This window comes from Arachis duranensis, chromosome 1 (assembly GCF_000817695.3).
Source record: "Arachis duranensis cultivar V14167 chromosome 1, aradu.V14167.gnm2.J7QH, whole genome shotgun sequence".
Classification (NCBI taxonomy): domain Eukaryota; kingdom Viridiplantae; phylum Streptophyta; class Magnoliopsida; order Fabales; family Fabaceae; genus Arachis; species Arachis duranensis.
In genome coordinates, this window is record NC_029772.3 from 89569624 (window position 1) to 89587015 (window position 17392).

General features: G+C 34.0%; 2 protein-coding genes across 6 annotated transcripts; one reads left to right on the forward strand and one right to left on the reverse strand.

The window, feature by feature from the left end:
• Positions 1-360: 360 nt before the first annotated feature.
• LOC107496483 (choline monooxygenase, chloroplastic) lies at positions 361-3507 on the forward strand. 2 transcript variants are annotated; one of them, XR_002376330.2, is made up of 10 exons: positions 361-711; positions 899-944; positions 1158-1293; positions 1533-1607; positions 1698-1910; positions 1991-2086; positions 2301-2422; positions 2590-2683; positions 2968-3073; positions 3169-3267. XR_002376330.2 is itself a non-coding variant. In XM_016117751.3 (10 exons), exons 1-10 carry the CDS (start codon positions 426-428, stop codon positions 3304-3306), a joined length of 1257 nt encoding a protein of 418 aa, XP_015973237.1. In that variant the 5' UTR covers positions 361-425; the 3' UTR covers positions 3307-3507. The 2 variants fall into 2 exon arrangements, 1 of the variants encoding a protein (XP_015973237.1); XM_016117751.3 differs by having other exon boundaries at positions 3023-3073; positions 3169-3507.
• A 96-nt stretch (positions 3508-3603) lies between these two features.
• Positions 3604-17052, reverse strand: LOC107496459 (calcium-transporting ATPase 10, plasma membrane-type). 4 transcript variants are annotated; one of them, XM_016117723.3, is made up of 35 exons: positions 16997-17052; positions 15099-15195; positions 14781-14926; positions 13058-13174; positions 12932-12974; positions 12497-12612; positions 12272-12403; positions 12101-12190; positions 11658-11727; positions 11385-11455; positions 11185-11268; positions 11010-11087; positions 10852-10923; positions 10400-10483; positions 10243-10325; positions 9686-9794; positions 9491-9546; positions 9270-9312; positions 9103-9186; positions 8629-8766; positions 8464-8529; positions 8279-8377; positions 8067-8177; positions 7633-7800; positions 7221-7280; positions 6796-6963; positions 6591-6707; positions 6133-6231; positions 5837-5974; positions 5648-5748; positions 4990-5035; positions 4659-4793; positions 4297-4404; positions 4103-4194; positions 3604-3978 (listed from the first exon to the last, which is right to left on the reverse strand). In XM_016117723.3, exons 3-35 carry the CDS (start codon positions 14910-14912, stop codon positions 3861-3863), a joined length of 3228 nt encoding a protein of 1075 aa, XP_015973209.1. In that variant the 5' UTR covers positions 14913-14926; positions 15099-15195; positions 16997-17052; the 3' UTR covers positions 3604-3860. The 4 variants fall into 4 exon arrangements, with proteins under 4 accessions (XP_015973209.1, XP_015973201.1, XP_015973218.1 ...); XM_016117715.3 differs by lacking the exon at positions 16997-17052 and adding an exon at positions 16568-16664; XM_016117732.3 differs by lacking the exon at positions 16997-17052 and adding an exon at positions 15281-15515.
• Positions 17053-17392: the final 340 nt, after the last annotated feature.

Here is a 17392-nt window from a genome sequence, read left to right on the forward strand (position 1 = left end):
CATAATAAATAATATTTTTAAATTTAAATAATTTATTAATTAGTTTGTACTTATTATACTATATATTTAATAATTTATTGGAAAAATAATATTAATATAATAAATAAAAAATAATTTAAAAAATATTGTTTAAAAAATTATAAAAACAAATAAACTCGTAACCAATTTAAATTTAGAGACAATTAAATTTCTATCTATTTCTAAATCTGATACATCAATATTTTTCATTCAGAGTTGACGAAAAAAATAGCCACAAAAACTGCATTGTGTGACGAAATTAAGAAACAGAAACAGACGTGAATAGATTTTATTTTGAAGGGTGGACTTTGACGTTGTTATTCTAAAAAATTTACAGAGACCGAGTTGCTGCTTCACTCGAGGAACATCATTCATTGGAAAACACGCCGAACGCTATCTAATTATCTATGCATGTGCAAATGGCGGTGACCATGCAACTCACCCCCTTTATCCCTAAACTCCGACGACTACGAAGTTCTCACAACCTTAATTTTCACAACAAAACAGCTGCAACATCGATCATCGCTTGTTGCTCTGCTCGCAATTCTTCAGAAGCAGAGGTTTTAGTGTCAGAGTTCAATCCTAAGATTCCCATAGAAGAAGCTGTGACACCCCCAACATCATGGTACACTGACCCTTCTTTCTTCCAACTTGAGCTCCATCGCATCTTCTACCGAGGCTGGCAAGCTGTCGGTCAGTTTCTGCTTCTCTAAAGTTTCTAACTTTTTGTTAACCATGTGAAAATGAAGAATTTGTCACTCCAATTTATTACCTTTATTTGTATTTGAATATATCATCAAATGTGTACTGGGTTACTGTATCCTAGATTTTCCTATTCGTTCCTAGAATTTCTAAATATTAAATTGCTTTTACTAACCAGGATCAACAGAGCAGATAAAGGATCCCAATAGCTTTTTCACTGGAAGGTTAACTTTTTTTTTTGTGATCTAATCTTACTTTTAATTCAGCTGGATTTGTCCTTTAGATATGTTGGTGTAGAAAAGTAGGCTAATTGTTGCTCCATTTGGTTCTTGGAAGGGGGAAAAGGGTGTTTAGAGATCAATTATTAAGTTGTGCACTCTGCTCACTTTCTTTTCTTCCAAGTTTCTAAGAACCAATTGGAGGATAATTTATTATAGACTAGGAGATGTGGAATTTGTGGTCTGTCGAGATGAGAGTGGGAAGCTTCAAGCCTTTCACAATGTGTGTCGACATCATGCCTCTCTTCTTGCTTCTGGAAGTGGACACAAGTCCTGCTTTGTCTGCCCATACCATGTGAGTTCACTTGTAGAACTCACTATGCATATTTTTTAGTTCAAAAATGATATTTGTACACCAAAATCAGCCACCAATATCAGCCACTATGTATTTGTGTATAAATATATGTGATGTTTAACTTATTCACAATGTGTATTTTATACTTGTGGATGTGGCTGATATTGTTGGCTGATTTTAGTGTACACCTAGCATAATTGTTTTTAATTAGATATGATGAAAGGCAATTATTTCTTCAGGGATGGACGTATGGGTTAAGTGGGGCACTTCTTAAGGCAACTAGGATATCAGGAATGCGGAACTTCAATGTAAAGGTATGAAGTTCTGAGTTCTGAATTATTATTCTAATTTATCTGTTGTTCAATGTGTTTGGGGTGGCTGATTTCTCTAACCTTGAAAGATAGGATTTTGGGCTTATACCAATTAAAGTATCTACCTGGGGACCTTTCATTCTTCTCAATCTCGAAAAAGAGAGTCTTCCTCTGATGGAAATTGATAGTACTTATGTAGCAAAAGAATGGCTTGGTAGCTGTTCAGAAATATTGAGTACCAACGGAATTGATTCTTCGTTAAATTATGTTTGTAGACGTGAATACACCATTGATTGCAATTGGAAGGTAATCTCTTGGCGTAACTGATCATAATTGGCCTAACTCGAAGGTATGTTTGAAAATTGAAACTTTCTTCTTTTTTACAGGTATTCTGCGATAACTACTTGGATGGTGGCTATCATGTTCCTTATGCACATAAAGGCTTAGCATCCGGTCTTAAGTTTGATTCTTATTCTACCACAGTATGCTTCTTTGCTACCCTTTATCAAAATATCATTTATAATACAATGTACTTTATCATGATATATCTCCCACCCCCCAGAATATCATTTTGTTAGATCTAATTAATGTGCTATATTAAGCAAAAAAAAAGATATTATGATACTCCTAGAATTGGATTTCTGGACCTCTGGTTATCACGGATTGCTTACTGAAGGGTTCTTATGAATGAAACAGATATTTGAAAGAGTTAGCATCCAAAGTTGTGAAGGCAGCTCAGGGGAAAGCAAAGACAATTACGACCGACTTGGAAGAAAAGCTATATATGCTTTCATTTACCCAAACTTCATGATTAATAGGTTCCTGCTTTGTTATTTGGGCAATTGGTTGATCTTCTTTTTAGTCCCGATGATATTACTTTTATGGATGATAAAACAATAAACAGCCATCTTCCTTCCTTGTATTCGTTTTGCAAATCAGCGTGCTTTCTTTTTATAACAAGTTGTGTTTACTGGTGGCATGACAGGTATGGACCTTGGATGGACACCAATCTTGTACTTCCACTAGGACCCAACAAATGTCAAGTGGTATTTGATTACTATCTTGAACACTCTCTAAAGGTAATTTCAAGTCATGCATCTGCCTGATATTATACCCTTTTTCGGCATTGGTATTCCTCTCTCAATCTGTTATAATAAACCTTGTGTTGATAGTTTCTCACCCTCTGCATATGGTGGGAAGATAATTTGGCACCAAGATAAATAGCATTTGAGCAGGGTTAGTGACTGTAATCATGTTAAGAAATATGAAGTCTGGAACTTTGCTTTTCATACTTTGAATGGTTCCATGGAAATGCAAAAAATAATTATTTTCTTGTTTGGACTTGATCTTATTGTCTCCATAGTTCGTTGAAGGGTCGAAACTTTTCTTCTGTCTAACATTCTTCTTTGGCTGAGTAGCATGACAAGGATTTCATAGAGTTAAGTTTACAAGACAGTGAGAAAGTGCAGGTACAAATGTTAGTTTCCTAGGTTTGATAGAAATTTTCAAAGTGTCATAACATAGTACTGAAGTAGTATATTTGGCTGTTCTTGTTGATGATCAGATAGAAGATATTGTGCTGTGTGAAGGTGTTCAGAAGGGTCTCCAATCCCCGGCATATTATGTGGGTAGGTATGCCCCTAAAGTTGAGCAGGCCATGCACCATTTTCATTGTCTGCTTTATGAAAACCTAAAAAAATAAATTCCATGACTAGGTATGTGTGTGTGAATTTGAATTTGATGCATGCCATGCATGCAATTACTCCATTTGCAATAGTAGTGGTGTTAAATTCTGCATGCAAATTGCTGACACCATTGTTTATTTATTTTATTTTTTTCCTTTGAATGATTCAAGATGCTTTAAGGCGTAGAGAGGCTAGGTTTTTCACATGTGCACCCTAAACTTAATCAGGGTTGAACCCAAATAAGGAGAAATAAGGGCACTGGTGGGTGGTGGCTGGTCTGCAAAACTCATCAAATCTTGGGCAAGCAGCTAAAATTGAAATAATAATCAAATATCTGTAACTTTCCACATATAAGAAATTATGAATTGGTGTTTATCAGGCTCACAAAATACAGTAATAAAAAAAATAGGGAAAAAAAAGAAAAGAAAAAAGACCATATACATGTTAAAACCATTTGTACAACAGTATACCATTTACCATTAAGAATGTAAGCTATCAAGTCAAAATAAAAGAAATTGCACGCACGAGAGAAAACCAGCTAGACACCTATACATGACTCTCTTCAGAAGCTTCACAGTTTTTCTGGTCGACAAAAACACCTTCGAACACGGTTAGTACACTTCCTAAAAGAGTTACTGAGCTGCTTTTCTGGTACTGGTATCAGTTTTCCAACCACAGCAAGAGGCCAGCTGAAAATGATGGGAAAAGAAATGATATAAACATATATATGTACATGATGAAGCAACTCTTCTTCTCAGTTACCATAAGTGCATTAATCTCTCTCTAGTGTAAACAAACTCGTTGAAAACTGACCTGATAAATCCAATGATGACACAAATGAGCCACTGTTGCCAAGTTAGCTTGACTGTTTTAACGAACTTTTCGAGAAATTCAATGATGATGATCTGAAAACAAATAAAGAAAGAAAGTTTACATTCGTCCTAAAATATAAGAATATTTCATGAATAAATACCAAATGCTCAGCCAAGAGTTCAAACAAGACCAACCTGAAGTACTACAGTTAATGCCACTATCCCCATAAAGAGGTAGTTTCTTGTGACTCCCTTGAATATATTGAACTCATCCGGCTTGCGGGCATTAAATTCATTAAAAACCTGCAATTTTGGAAGTATGTTTTCTTTATCATCATTTAAATGAGAATTCGAAGATGAAATATATGGCCGTGCTACAATAGCTTAACAACAAAACCTTTTGACAAGGTTGATTTACAATGTATTAGAACATTTATAACCCAAGTGATACTTATAGAGTTCAATCCTTATTTTGTCAATCTTCTAAATAAAGAGAGTAAATTTTAGCACCAGATTAAGTTAGGCTTCAGAATTAGTTCAATACGGTAAGTACTTACTTGACAGAGAACAAAGGCATTGAATATCAAAGTGTCCTTCACTTTGAGTGCGTGGTCACTGGACTTGTGTGCCAAATTCAGTATGGAAATGCCTCGGAAATTGAGTATAAGTAGGACAGACACTTGGTAAATTGCCTGAAAGGTTCCAACCATTACACGGATATATGTAGACAATAGAAATAAAATGACATCCACTGAAGCAATGGTGAAGCAATGCATTATAGTTTTACTTTAACACTCATTAGTTGGTTGTTTGTAGCTTAGCGAACTTAAAAAAAATCCCCTGTATTTAAAATGAGAGGGGCGCTACTAGTTGTGAAAGAGCATTCACCTGTATCAGCAGATTCCTCCACATAATATTTGATATAAGAGGTTCTCTGAAAAGCAAAAAAGATATTATCAACTTCTGTAGATGGAATCTACCCCAGCACATAGCACAGCATCAGATGTTATGATAATGGAGCTGCCTACTAAGTATAGGTCGATTCTCCGAAATATATTTGAAAATACAGGCAAGAACACATAAACTTGGTGCTCACAAGTATCTCCATGGCTTCTTGCTACTGGTTATTTTCAGAGGGAATCACATAGTATTATTAAATTGATATGTTATGTTCATGTACCCTGATATTATTGTATTTTGCCTATATATATATATATCAGTTTTTATGTTGTACAATATACTTCTCTCTTTAAAGTTCTTTCTTATAAAGATCTTGATTTAAATCTTGCTGATGGTCCTTAGTAAGTAATTTGAGAGTACTAGTAAGCTCTTTCTAAGGCTCGTGACATGCTCCAACCTTGGAGTATGGTAACCTCCCTTCCCTTAAAAGCTCATTGCAAAAGAAAGAGTAATCAGAAAAAGGATTGGCTTTCCGAATTGTCTACAGTTCTTTAAATATTCAAGTACCATGCAACACTAAAATATCATATCGAACAAAAAGTCATGATTCAAGGCACCAAGTTCTTTATAAAGGGGCATTTTAGACCTTCGACCCATTGGATCACGATCCATTAGATGATCAGTTGGTGGTTCAGTTGCCAAGGCTAGAGCTCCAAGTGTATCCATGATAAGATTTACCCACAGAAGCTGTTGAGGAAAGCATACATATAACTTGTAAGGATGGCCTCTTGAATAGTGAACACAAAATCGATGACAGACTAATAGAAAGTAATACCTGTACTGTATTTAGTGGTACGTCACCGGAAGAAAATGCAGCAATAACATTTATAACAAGAGCTGCTATATTCACTGTAAGCTGAAACTGGATAAATTTCTGAATATTTGCATACACAGACCTCCCCCACCTGACAACCTGCATTGTTGGAGAAAATTGAAAGCAACAAAAGTTATGCTTCAGGTATCAATTTATTATTATCATCTTATGTTAAACAATGTCAAGATTGCATATCAATTCTATGCAAAACCTATAATTTGGCAACAGTTTACACGCTGAATAAATAGTGGACTAACCTTTACAACTGAAGCAAAATTGTCATCCAATATAATGATATCAGAGCTCTCTTTCGCAACTTCTGTACCTTGAATCCCCATTGCAAGACCTATATCAGCCTGAATACCAAAAAGTAAAGAATCGCAATCACAACCAAAGTAATCAAAACTAGTTTGTATAATTTCAACATAAAAACAAGCCTTAGATCCAAACTTAGAAACTAGGAAACGGAATCATGTCATATATGAGGACTTGTCATATGATTCCATAATATGGATCCAATAGAATCTTTTTTATTTATTTTTTTTGGGTCTTCGACTGTTATTCAGACTCTATTGCCAAGAATCCAAACAGAATATGAAATAGACGTAGGAAAAACAATCTTGGCAACTGTCAGTTATTGTCATCTTCATAGAGAGTACTTATCACTAAATGAACAAGGCCCCAAAAAGTGGGAAAAGAAAAATGATGCACAAACCTCATGTAAGGCAGGAGCATCATTAGTTCCGTCTCCAGTTACAGCAACAACATGCTCCTTCCTCCTCAGTGCTTGCACGAGCAAAAGCTTGTCATTCGGAGACGATCGTCCCATAACCTATTACACAGCATTGGCATCAATTTGTTGAGAAGCTACATCACTATATGAGCACAAGCAAAAAGCTATTGTAGTAGTTGAGTAATACTGATATCTTTTCAACAATTTCTAATCTCTCTGCATCTTGCATCGCACGGAAGTCTTTTCCTTCAATGATGACATATGGCTCTGTAGCTTCGGAATATGAATTAAGTATTCCACATTCCACGGCAATTGCTGTTGCAGTTTTGACATTGTCACCGGTGACCATTTTTACCTAGGATTAGAAACCAAACCAAATAAATCAACAACGTTTTACATAGAAAAACTATATATGCAAAGCACATTCCAATTTTTAGGCAAAATAATTTCTCAGTCACCAGAACATTGAAGATCTAAAGTGGCTAATAATAGATAAATTGATCTTTGCAAACTAACTCAAAGACATCAGAAGCAATTCCTTAGTTATTTCTAATAATTCATGTGGCAAAATCCTCCATTTTTTTCAACATCAAAGGCATGTATTAATAATACCTTAACTCCAGCTTTCTGGCAAAGTTTCACCGCATCTTTCACACCAGGTCGACAAGGATCCTGCATTTCAAAGGAATATTTGATATAAGAAACAACAAGAACAAACTGAAATGATAGAAATCAACAAGTAAAGATACTCAACCTCCTAGCACAATATAGGTAGAAGATTTTGAATGTGAACAAAATGTACGAGTTAAAACACAATATTAAAAATAATCTGCTGGGAGAAATTCAACAAAGTTGAGTCCATGATGAAAGGGAAAATATGAACAATGTGCTAACGAGGTTCTACTTCAGAAGAGGAAAATCATGATCATACAGCATACCAAAAGAGCACGGTCAGGACAGTATTTTATGATACTGATAATATAACAGATGAAGAGGGAAGTACTATTTTAGAGGAAAGAAATACCTTCAGACCAACAATAGCCAATAAGATGAGATTATCCTCAGGTAATGACCAGTGAGCAAGGTCTTCACTGGTTGGAACTTTCTCCATTTCATATAATCTATACGCAATGGCAACACACCGTAGACTACGAGAAGCCATATCTTCAATAGCTCTTCTAAAATAGTTCATCTGCAAACCAGAAAAACTTTCCTCAGAAGAACTTTACCAAAACAGGACAAGACATTTTACTGTTAAATGTCGTCCAAATATATCATACAGTACTATTATTTGCACTTTTAAGTACACAATAAAATGAAAAAAAGATGAGGCAAATTGCGAATACCAAATTAGTGAAAGTTATATAAAGACAAATGATAGAGAGAAAAAGAGGATGCAAAACGGGAAAAGCAAATTAATTAGTTATTGATATCAATATGTAAACTATTTTGTCATACCTTTCCTTCATCCATCTCTATTAAGTGATCATTTACATCCATATACTGTGTACAGCAGCCTAGGACTATCTCAGCAGCCCCTTTCCAATGTATATGGATTTCAGATTCAGTCTGCAAAGAAGTGTAAAATTCTTAGTAATAGTGAATTGGATGACAAACAAGATATCGAAAAGTATTGACATTTTATAGTAAAAATTTCATTAAGATGGTACCGTCTGTACTGCAACCCCGCCTCGTTTTTTATCTGAATTGAATGGGAAGACATGAATAATTGATGATTCTGCTCTAGCGGCTTTAAAATTCATCCCAAGCTGATAGGTCATATAACAGTCATAACCAGTTGTTAATACCCAAAAATCCTAGAAGAAGAGAGAAATGAAGAAGTTTCAAAACATACCTGAACAGCCCAATGTAAAATTGCCTTCTCCGTTGGTGATCCAGAAACCTCAACATTGTTACTACCCTGTGAAAAACAGAATCACGCAGAATGTAGTTGAATCACTCAAGTAGGCCATTATCGTAGGAATGGAAAAAAAAAAGATAAAAAAGAATTCTAGCATACCTCAGGTACAAAAACACTGCCATTGGTGTTCTGTGCAACTCCTTCAATCAGCAACGAGCAGAGTATAGGTTTGAGCTTTGACTTCTCGTGAGGAGGATCAATGTTCTCCCCACCAATGATAGCCTCAACCACAGTCATCTGTCTCAAAATTTAGGTGAAATGAAACTCAGCTAGACACACAATTATCTCCAACAATGCCAACAGAAATGAACTTCCTCCTCAAAATATTCAACCAAAGTAAGCTGTTAGTGGTCAACACACAGAAAACATTCTGCTCCCTAATTAAGTTGGTATAAGATATCATAGCGATCGGCTAGTTTAAGTGTTGAACTCCAAATATTAAATGCTAAAGGACTTCCTTCTTGTCATAAGCTATGAAGCAAACATGCCAGAGCAAAATGGCAATATTTGCAACTTTCTTTTATGTAACATCCATAAATCTAAATCAGGTTTATATACTGCATCCCAACTAACCTGATTCATAGTCAATGTTCCAGTCTTATCACTGCAAATAGTTGTGGCTGAGCCCATAGTCTCACAGGCAGAAAGCCTACGTACCTGCAATTCATTGAACTTATATAAAATAGTCCGTCTGAAATAGTTATGTCAAAATCCAATAGCACAAACAAAATTCAGCATACCAAAGCTTTATCTGCCATCATTTTTCTCATAGAGTAGGCAAGTCTGTAAGACAGTTGATGGACAAAGTTTTAATAGAGAGAAATGACATTCTAAAAGAATGACAAAGAGAATAACTGTAACATACTATAGTATGTCGAAAGATTTGCCAAGACAAACACAAGTGAAAACTAGAAGAGTGAGGGGGGAGGCTAGAAATTCAGTTAAAAAATTAGGAACTTACGTTAAGGTAACTGCTAAAGGGAGTCCTTCAGGTACTGCAACCACTACAATAGTGACCTATATATTCAATGTGTTACAGATTTAGAATCACCTCAAATGTATTAATTTCAAAGCCAATAACAGTTTATGAATATGAACACAAGTGGCTAACAGATCATGCATGTTTCGGTAGTCCAGTACTTATCAGTGCACATACCGCAACAGTGACTATCTTTATTGCTCCATCAATTGCAGTACTGAGTTTAGTCTTGCCAGCTGTAAATTGAACACTTCCATCTGGGTTTCTAGAATGCCCAGAGAAATACCTGTGCTTATGAACTGCCATTTCAGAAACATGCATGACAAAATCTTCACTAAATTGAAAAATTGCAACTTAAAATAGAGTTTTTGGCAGATGGAAAAGGATCCTCTAAAGTGACGAGATTGGTAAAGTGAAAAAATGAGAAGTTAATCACTATTGAATTACCTTAATTCAAGAGTGATTAGATCTTCATTTTCTCACTTTACCAACCTCCTCACTTTGGAAGAGTTTGATCATTGGCAGATAGTCCTGTCATTTCACTTTTGAGACAGTAATCCACTCAAGTCTCAATACAAGAAAGTATTCTTGTGGTCTGTAGAGTCCCATTTTGGCAACCAACTAGACTAACATTTAGCAAATGATAACTTAATAAATGATTTTAAAATTTGCCAAACACCAATGCAGTATTTGTAAAAGGTTAAACTTGAATATACAAAGAAACAGATAGCAACCTGGCCAGTAGCACAACCAGAACGATGACAGCCACAGAGAGCCCAATTATACCAATGAAGGTGGCAAGACCATTCAAGCGTACCTATATTGAGAACTTATATAGGTGAACAGCCAAAAGGTGCAGGAACTCAAAGAAAGCACAAGTAGAAAGGGTACCTGCAAAGGTGTTTCTTCACCATTGTCTTCTGAAATGTTAGCCATTAGAAGCCCCCATTCGGTATTAATACCAACAGCCGTTACCTTAATAAAGGAATTAACCAAAAATGAAAAATCAGCAAAAAGGGCTGTATAATCAATAAAACATAGGAACTAAATCCAAGGAAAAATATGGTCAATTTTAATATATTGAATTATTGATGGTTCATTTTATCTAATATTTTTATCCCTCCAAATTTTTGGACTCAGTTGTTTCAAGAATCAAAATGTGAATGAAATCCCATCATCAATACAATATGTGCATGCATTTTGATGCCCTAAGAATAATTGCACCTCTCTCTCTCTCTCTCTCTATCTATCTATCTATCTATCTATCTATCTATCTATCTATCTATCTATATATATATATATATAGACACACACACACATGGCAAAAGAAAGTAAAACATTACGAGCATAAGACCATTGCCATCTGCAACTTTACAACCAGATATCAGAATAGGGTTCTTAGAATTCTTTTCAACCTGCAAAAAGGAAAATGATTATCAAGCTTAAGAAATGAGACAAGTAATTTTTCTTATTCAGCACATAATGGAAAAAAAACACTTACAATATTGCTCTCCCCAGTCATACTAGATTCATCAACTGCAAGAGAGTGACCGACGATCAAAATTCCATCAGCAGGGACCTAGAAAAATCAGGTATAAACTAAATAACAAGAAGGATAAGCATTAAGTAACCATCAGGCACGATGTGCAAAAATCACAGAAGATGAACTCATGTACCTGGTCACCAATGTTAAGGGGTATGACATCACCAACAACAATATCATAGATTGAGATCTCAACTCTTCTACCTCCTCTAATGACCTTCTCATGCAGAGAGAAAATTTAAGGGTTGAAAAAAAAATATATAAATATGATAAGGAGGATGCTATGATAATAATAGTAATAATAAAGAAGTACAGAGAAGCAAAAAATCAAACCTCCAAACGAATGTTTCTCTTCTCCTCATTTAGGTCCCGAAACTGAAGAGACTGCTTATAATCACTTATAGCTACAAAAGGAAGCGGAGAAAGAAAGAGAGTGATGCGCACTTCAAACGATAATATTACTACAGATGTAACTATTGTGATAAGTGATAACCTCCATAATATATAACAAAGTTATATAAAAAAATCAAGTTGAGAAACAGAACCATAGAACATGTTTGAATGATTTATTAGAAATTTTACAAAGACAAAATATTGGCATAGTACCTGTAACAACAATAACAAGAATAACTGCAAAAGCAATGCTTCCACCATCATACCATCCTTCCTTAATACCCTGAAATATAAAATTAATTCTTCTATGGATGAAAACCTATTTCTCAACATTTAAAAACATATTCATGAGATGGTATAGGTACAAAATGAAAGTACAGCTACAAAGTATAAGGGATGACGAAAGACAATAATCAAAACAATGCAAATTTTAGTTAGACTGCAATGATCAGGTCTTGACACTGCCAATAGATTGCAATTTACCTTAACATTATTTGAACCAATGTATGCTAAAGAACCATAAGTTTGTCTGTCAATACGGAATATGGATGAGACAAGTCCAGTCTCCATTAAATGGATTGGTTCAAAGATGATACCTAATAGGATACATTGTTTCTGCTATAAAGGAATAATATAACTCTGCCACGTTTTCTCACCTCAGATTTTATCCCCAGTACTAATGAAGCTGCAGCAGCTACCATTAAAATAATCAAGGTCAGATCCTTGCAAGCATCCCAAACAAACATCTGTTATAGACAACATAAACAAAGACATCAGCCCAATAACCATAAGCGGACCATCCAATATCAGAGTGCACCAGACTTTACCAAGAAACTTCTTCCTTTCTTTCGAGGATAGTTGTTCGAGCCAAAAGCCTTTGTCCGTCTTGACAAGTCAGTGTCATCACCTTGAATCCCCTTTTCTAAATTGGTCTCCAACAAACTTGCTATCCCTTCAACCTTAAAATGTGATTCAGAAGCATTGCATAAATATTTATAATGCTAATAAATTGGATTACCAATTTAAGAAAGAACTATTATTGGCACACTTACCCCTCCTTTTTCTTGCAGAGTAGCAGTATTATGATCCCTTGCAATTGAAGAAAGTAACTCTAGCCCAATTTGAAATTCTCCGGTGGTGCTTGTAGGATGTGGGGCGATTCCTAATTCTAAAAGACATTATCATCAATAGTGGGAGAAAAAAGAAGACCCATGAATAGGCTCTACACTTATATTAGATCAAGCCATTGTAGGACACATAATTGTAATAAAGGTCGAACAAGATCATCACTGATAATTGGTTATACTGATATCCTAGCAACAACTTAAGAATAAGATAATACTTAAGATACCATTTATTATGTATCACCGTAATAAAGACACTTCTTACAAATCATGACGCAGCCATAAACCACAAAAAATGACAACCATATCAGCTACTAGTATACTGCAATTTATACACAAATAATCACGAGAAGATTGACTCACCACTATTCAATTTTTTTGCAGACTCCTTGAAAAGATACGCTGCCTAATAGGAAGAATAATTAATTAAAATCCATTTAATGTCTGATAGATGAGCAATTATAAAGAGAACCAGCCAAGGAACCAAACTCTGATGACTTGAACATGCCCTCTAATCTTTCTCAGCACTTGCTCCTTTTCTTCTTCTTTCTTCAGGTCCAAGGTGTAGCGAAATCGGCGAGAAGCGTTAAGCACAAGCGCTGCTTGCTAAAAAAAGAAGAGAATTTTTGTCTAGCCATTAGAAAAGCACTAACTTCCAGAAAACGAAAACTAATAAATAGCCTAAAAACAGCAAAAAACAGAATAATCAAATAGAACTAGCTATTGATAAAACAGGCTAATATAATCATAACAAGAAACACTGATGTTGCTAAATAATAAGTTTATGGCAACTTAAAGTCCAATGAAGTATCTGCTAGTTTTGCAAAGTGAAGTTTATATTTGTTCTGGTGACTTCCAACTACTTTTCGGAAGGGCATATTTGCAACTTCAAAAGAAGTAATATCTGCAAACGTTTTTTTTTTTTTTCCTTTTCTTTTGTCCACTGCTAGTTTTCACATTGCTGTTCATGTTTATATCCTAGTCTCAACTACAGTTTGCCTCTCTTAGTGTTATGGTGTTATAACTTATAACCGTTAATGGTTGAATAATCCTCCTGGTTTTTTCCATTAGAAATTAGCATTATCCATCTTCTTCTCTCTTTTTTTTTTTTATTTATTTTTATCAATAACATATATCAGACCTGGAAATCCGTCCATCTTATAGAATTCAAATCCACCAGTCATAATTGAATCCCATATCTGGAAACTTAAATCATCCCTTATCCCACAGGGTCCAGTGAAGTAATTTTCTTAGTTATGGAAAAGAATGTAATTTTCTAAAGACATGAACTGCTCTTCAGATCAAAAGTAGATAAAACAAAAATTTATGAAAAACTGGACCTATCTTGCTCCCACTTTATATAGATGAATCTAAGAAGACAAGCACATTATCTTGTATGCACTGTGCAATAAACATACGGTTTGATCTCACTGGAGCTTCCCAATTTGATTGAACAATGATTGCTGCGTCCAATTCATCTTTAACTACAACTCAGTTGACATGTTCTATGTGGTGCAACATGGATTGAATGCAACAAAATTCTTAACTTGACATGTTCTGCCGGTTCTGTTTTTACAGAAAGAATCCTGGAGTGCTGTTGTTATTCTTGACAGAACAACATGTTTGTTCCTTGTAAATATAGAAAAGTATTCCATGTAACACTTCCTACGATGCTGATCCAATTTTGATAAAGCAAAGGCACCAGAGCAAAGTTAGCCCCCAAGAATTTCACCTGTTCCTATCCTCTGGTGTACAATGTTTTGGAAGAGATTCACAAATCGCAAGCTGATATTAATAGAACCAGAGATCCCAAATATTGTGCTAAGTGGAGCTTATATCATGTAATTACTTCACTTTTTTCAATGCCTCAAAGTTCAAATAGTATTTTGTTAAATTTTATAGTAAGAAAAAGGGGGGAAAAAGTTAAAGAAGATAAATGAAAGAACCTAGTTTAATCTCATATCTTAAAAACTACAACTGTGGACCTCAGAATCAATGGCAAATTTATGAGAGAGGGATTTCTATAAACTTGCTCTGCTAATCCCAGAACACTAAGGATTAAATAATCCTAAAATATTTCAGCTTCTTGTTTTTTAACTGGTACCTCTATTTTCAAATGAATATAATATATCAAACACTGAATTTTAAAAAGCAAAAAGAAAATGAATGAATATAAAAATTATTAAGAGGAGAAATGGATATAGAGATATACCCTCCAACGCTTGAGTCGTTGAACGGAAGCATCTTTTGTTCTGGCAATATCAAAGGGACTGGAGGAGGAGCCTCCGTCGTCGATGTCACCGGAGCTCCGAGGAGCTTCTATGTCGTCCTTTCCATAACTCATGCTTCTTCCAATAACTGTCGCAGGAGAGATGACACTGTATGTTACTCTCTATCGTATTCGTTCATAGTGGCATTATCATTATTCTCCATCAACCATCATTTCAATTGCAATTAGCAAATTAAATCAATTTAACGGTGAGTAATAGTGAGCATTGACAATTAAATTAACTAGTCTTTGTTGACTTACCAGTAAAATTAGAGAAGAGTAGCTTTTAACAGTGACAGTGATAGCAGCGTTGTCTTAATCTGTGGTACGATCTTCTTCCTTATCTTCGTCGATTGCTCTTCAACCATTCATACAAACAAGAAACGACGAGCTTAATTAACAAAGCGTTTAAATTTTGGCATTTAATTTTAAAAGAGAGATACTTTTCTAATGTTATTGGTTTTCTCAGGAATCACGGGTGGAAGTTGTAGATTCAAGGGAAGTATCCACCACGCTAAGAATATATTCCACTCTTTCTTTATTATTGTTAGCTTATTTCTAACGACTTGTTCAAATTCTGAGAAGATCGGAACCTGTGACACCATTTTTTCTATGCACTCCTCTAAAGTCTAAAGTCTAGAGTCTCATGCTTCAAGGCTTTCCATTTTCCACTATTCTCACCACTGCTGTATGACATGATATGAGTTTCAGAACCATAGGGATATTGTAGTCATTTTACCTCTTTAACTAATTAATCGCTAGCAAACTATGTGGCGAATTCTTTGGTGCCTGTAATTTAGTGTCAAAATTACCGAAACTTGTTTTTTATTATAAATTTTAAATATTTAAAAATTATTTATTTTTATATTTTTAAATTAAATATTAACTTTTATTTTTTTAATAAATTAGGTATATATATATAGACACCATAGCATTAGCATGCACCTTATGTTATACATGATTGTTCATTTGAAGTTATCTTTATAACTATATAACTATTCTTGAAGAAATTTTGTTGAATAAGTAATTTTTAGTTTTATAAGTAAATGTGAAGAGGGTTATAAATTAGTCACATATTGAAAAAAATAAAAGAAAATTATAAAATAAAAAATTTATTAATTTGACATCTTAAGATTTTAAATTAATTAGATATATTATTTTCTAATTTTATGTTTTTTTATTTGATTTCTTTCTAGTAAAACTCCTACTTTATAAATATGCAGTGGGTACTTTACGGAAGTAGTCATTCTTTTATATATTTAAAAAAAAAATTTACTGGCCAGCAATTTTTGTATTTTGTGACCAGTACTTAACCATCAAGAAAAAAATGAGTGATCTCATATTATTAAAAATATTATTGATGGCCAATTGATGGTTACAAAATACAAAAGTTCCTTACCCCTAGCGCTCCTCATATTAATATAAGTCTATGAATATTTTTAATTTAATATATAAAGAGAAGATCATATCAGTGAACATGAAATAGAAAATTATTTTGATGTTTAATAATATGTGATGAAGGGTAACATCAAAGCTGAGGATAAGTGAGACAAGCCATTTCGTAACAAATGGCCGTAGGAGTAGGACACGACATATTCCATTAATGTTGATGGAAATTTGGAAAAAGAAGTCAAGGTTCACATGATGGAGCTAAAATAAATAAACTCAAAAGTTGAAATTATGGACATTTTTTTTTCCAAACAACTATATATCAGATGAAAAATAATTACCTGTATAGAATACGAACGGTGTGGTGGTTAGAATCACACAATCAAGATACGAAGAAAATGTAATAGATGATGCATGTGTGTCACGGATTACATATATATAGATAGAACTTACGCACATATATGTATATATAGCATGTGTTATTCGTGCATGACCCCAGCCAAAGTGCTGAATGCAGATTCAGTCGGCAGAAAAATTTAACAAATTTTTATAGTATTCGTTATTAGTTGTAATAATATTATATATACTTGTCTCTTTCATTTTAGAAAAAGTAATTTGGTATAAATTAAATAATTCTCTTAGTTATGAACATAGTATTATATATATGGTACATAACATCTCATCACATATGTGAAGAGACAATAACGAACATACAAAAATAATGTATATTTTGTAGCCAATTAAGAAGTATGAAGAATAAGAAGAATCACCTTAATTAACATGCCATCGTGACCAAAAACTCAAGAGACAAATATTATATAAATGCATCATAATCTTGATCACATTCAACATGAGTAAGAAATATAGAATTAAGAGAAGGTATAGCTAGTTATACCTTAAGATATGCAGCTAGATGCTTAAGGAAAAAATAACTGATGAGAATTTATATATACCAATGAAGTTAATGTGAATATGGATCAGCAACTAATTAATAGTCGAAAAGCAAGCATCCAAAGTTGTATTATGTGTGTCAAAATATACTGATTTGTCAAAAGATAAGTTTGAACAAGAAGAAAAAGGTTATGCTTAATGTAGCTGTTTTAGCTGAAAAAAATAACAGTATGTTATGTTTTCAATAATGTTATTTATTTTTATATAATAAGTCT

Bases quoted from the DNA above. Each gene is read 5' to 3' on its own strand.
- LOC107496459 (XM_016117723.3), bottom strand. From the start codon at position 14,912: ATGAGTTATGGAAAGGACGACATAGAAGCTCCTCGGAGCTCCGGTGAC. The intron at 11,728-12,100 runs GTGAGAAAACGT...TTTATATTTCAG, and splicing joins TACTGGGGATAAAATCTGAG to GGTATTAAGGAAGGATGGTA. The intron at 5,749-5,836 runs GTATTACTTTCT...TTTCCTCAACAG, and splicing joins TACCACTAAATACAGTACAG to CTTCTGTGGGTAAATCTTAT.
- LOC107496483 (XM_016117751.3), top strand. From the start codon at position 426: ATGCATGTGCAAATGGCGGTGACCATGCAACTCACCCCCTTTATCCCT. The intron at 1,294-1,532 runs GTGAGTTCACTT...TTATTTCTTCAG, and splicing joins GCTTTGTCTGCCCATACCAT to GGATGGACGTATGGGTTAAG. The intron at 3,074-3,168 runs GTACAAATGTTA...GTTGATGATCAG, and splicing joins AAGACAGTGAGAAAGTGCAG to ATAGAAGATATTGTGCTGTG.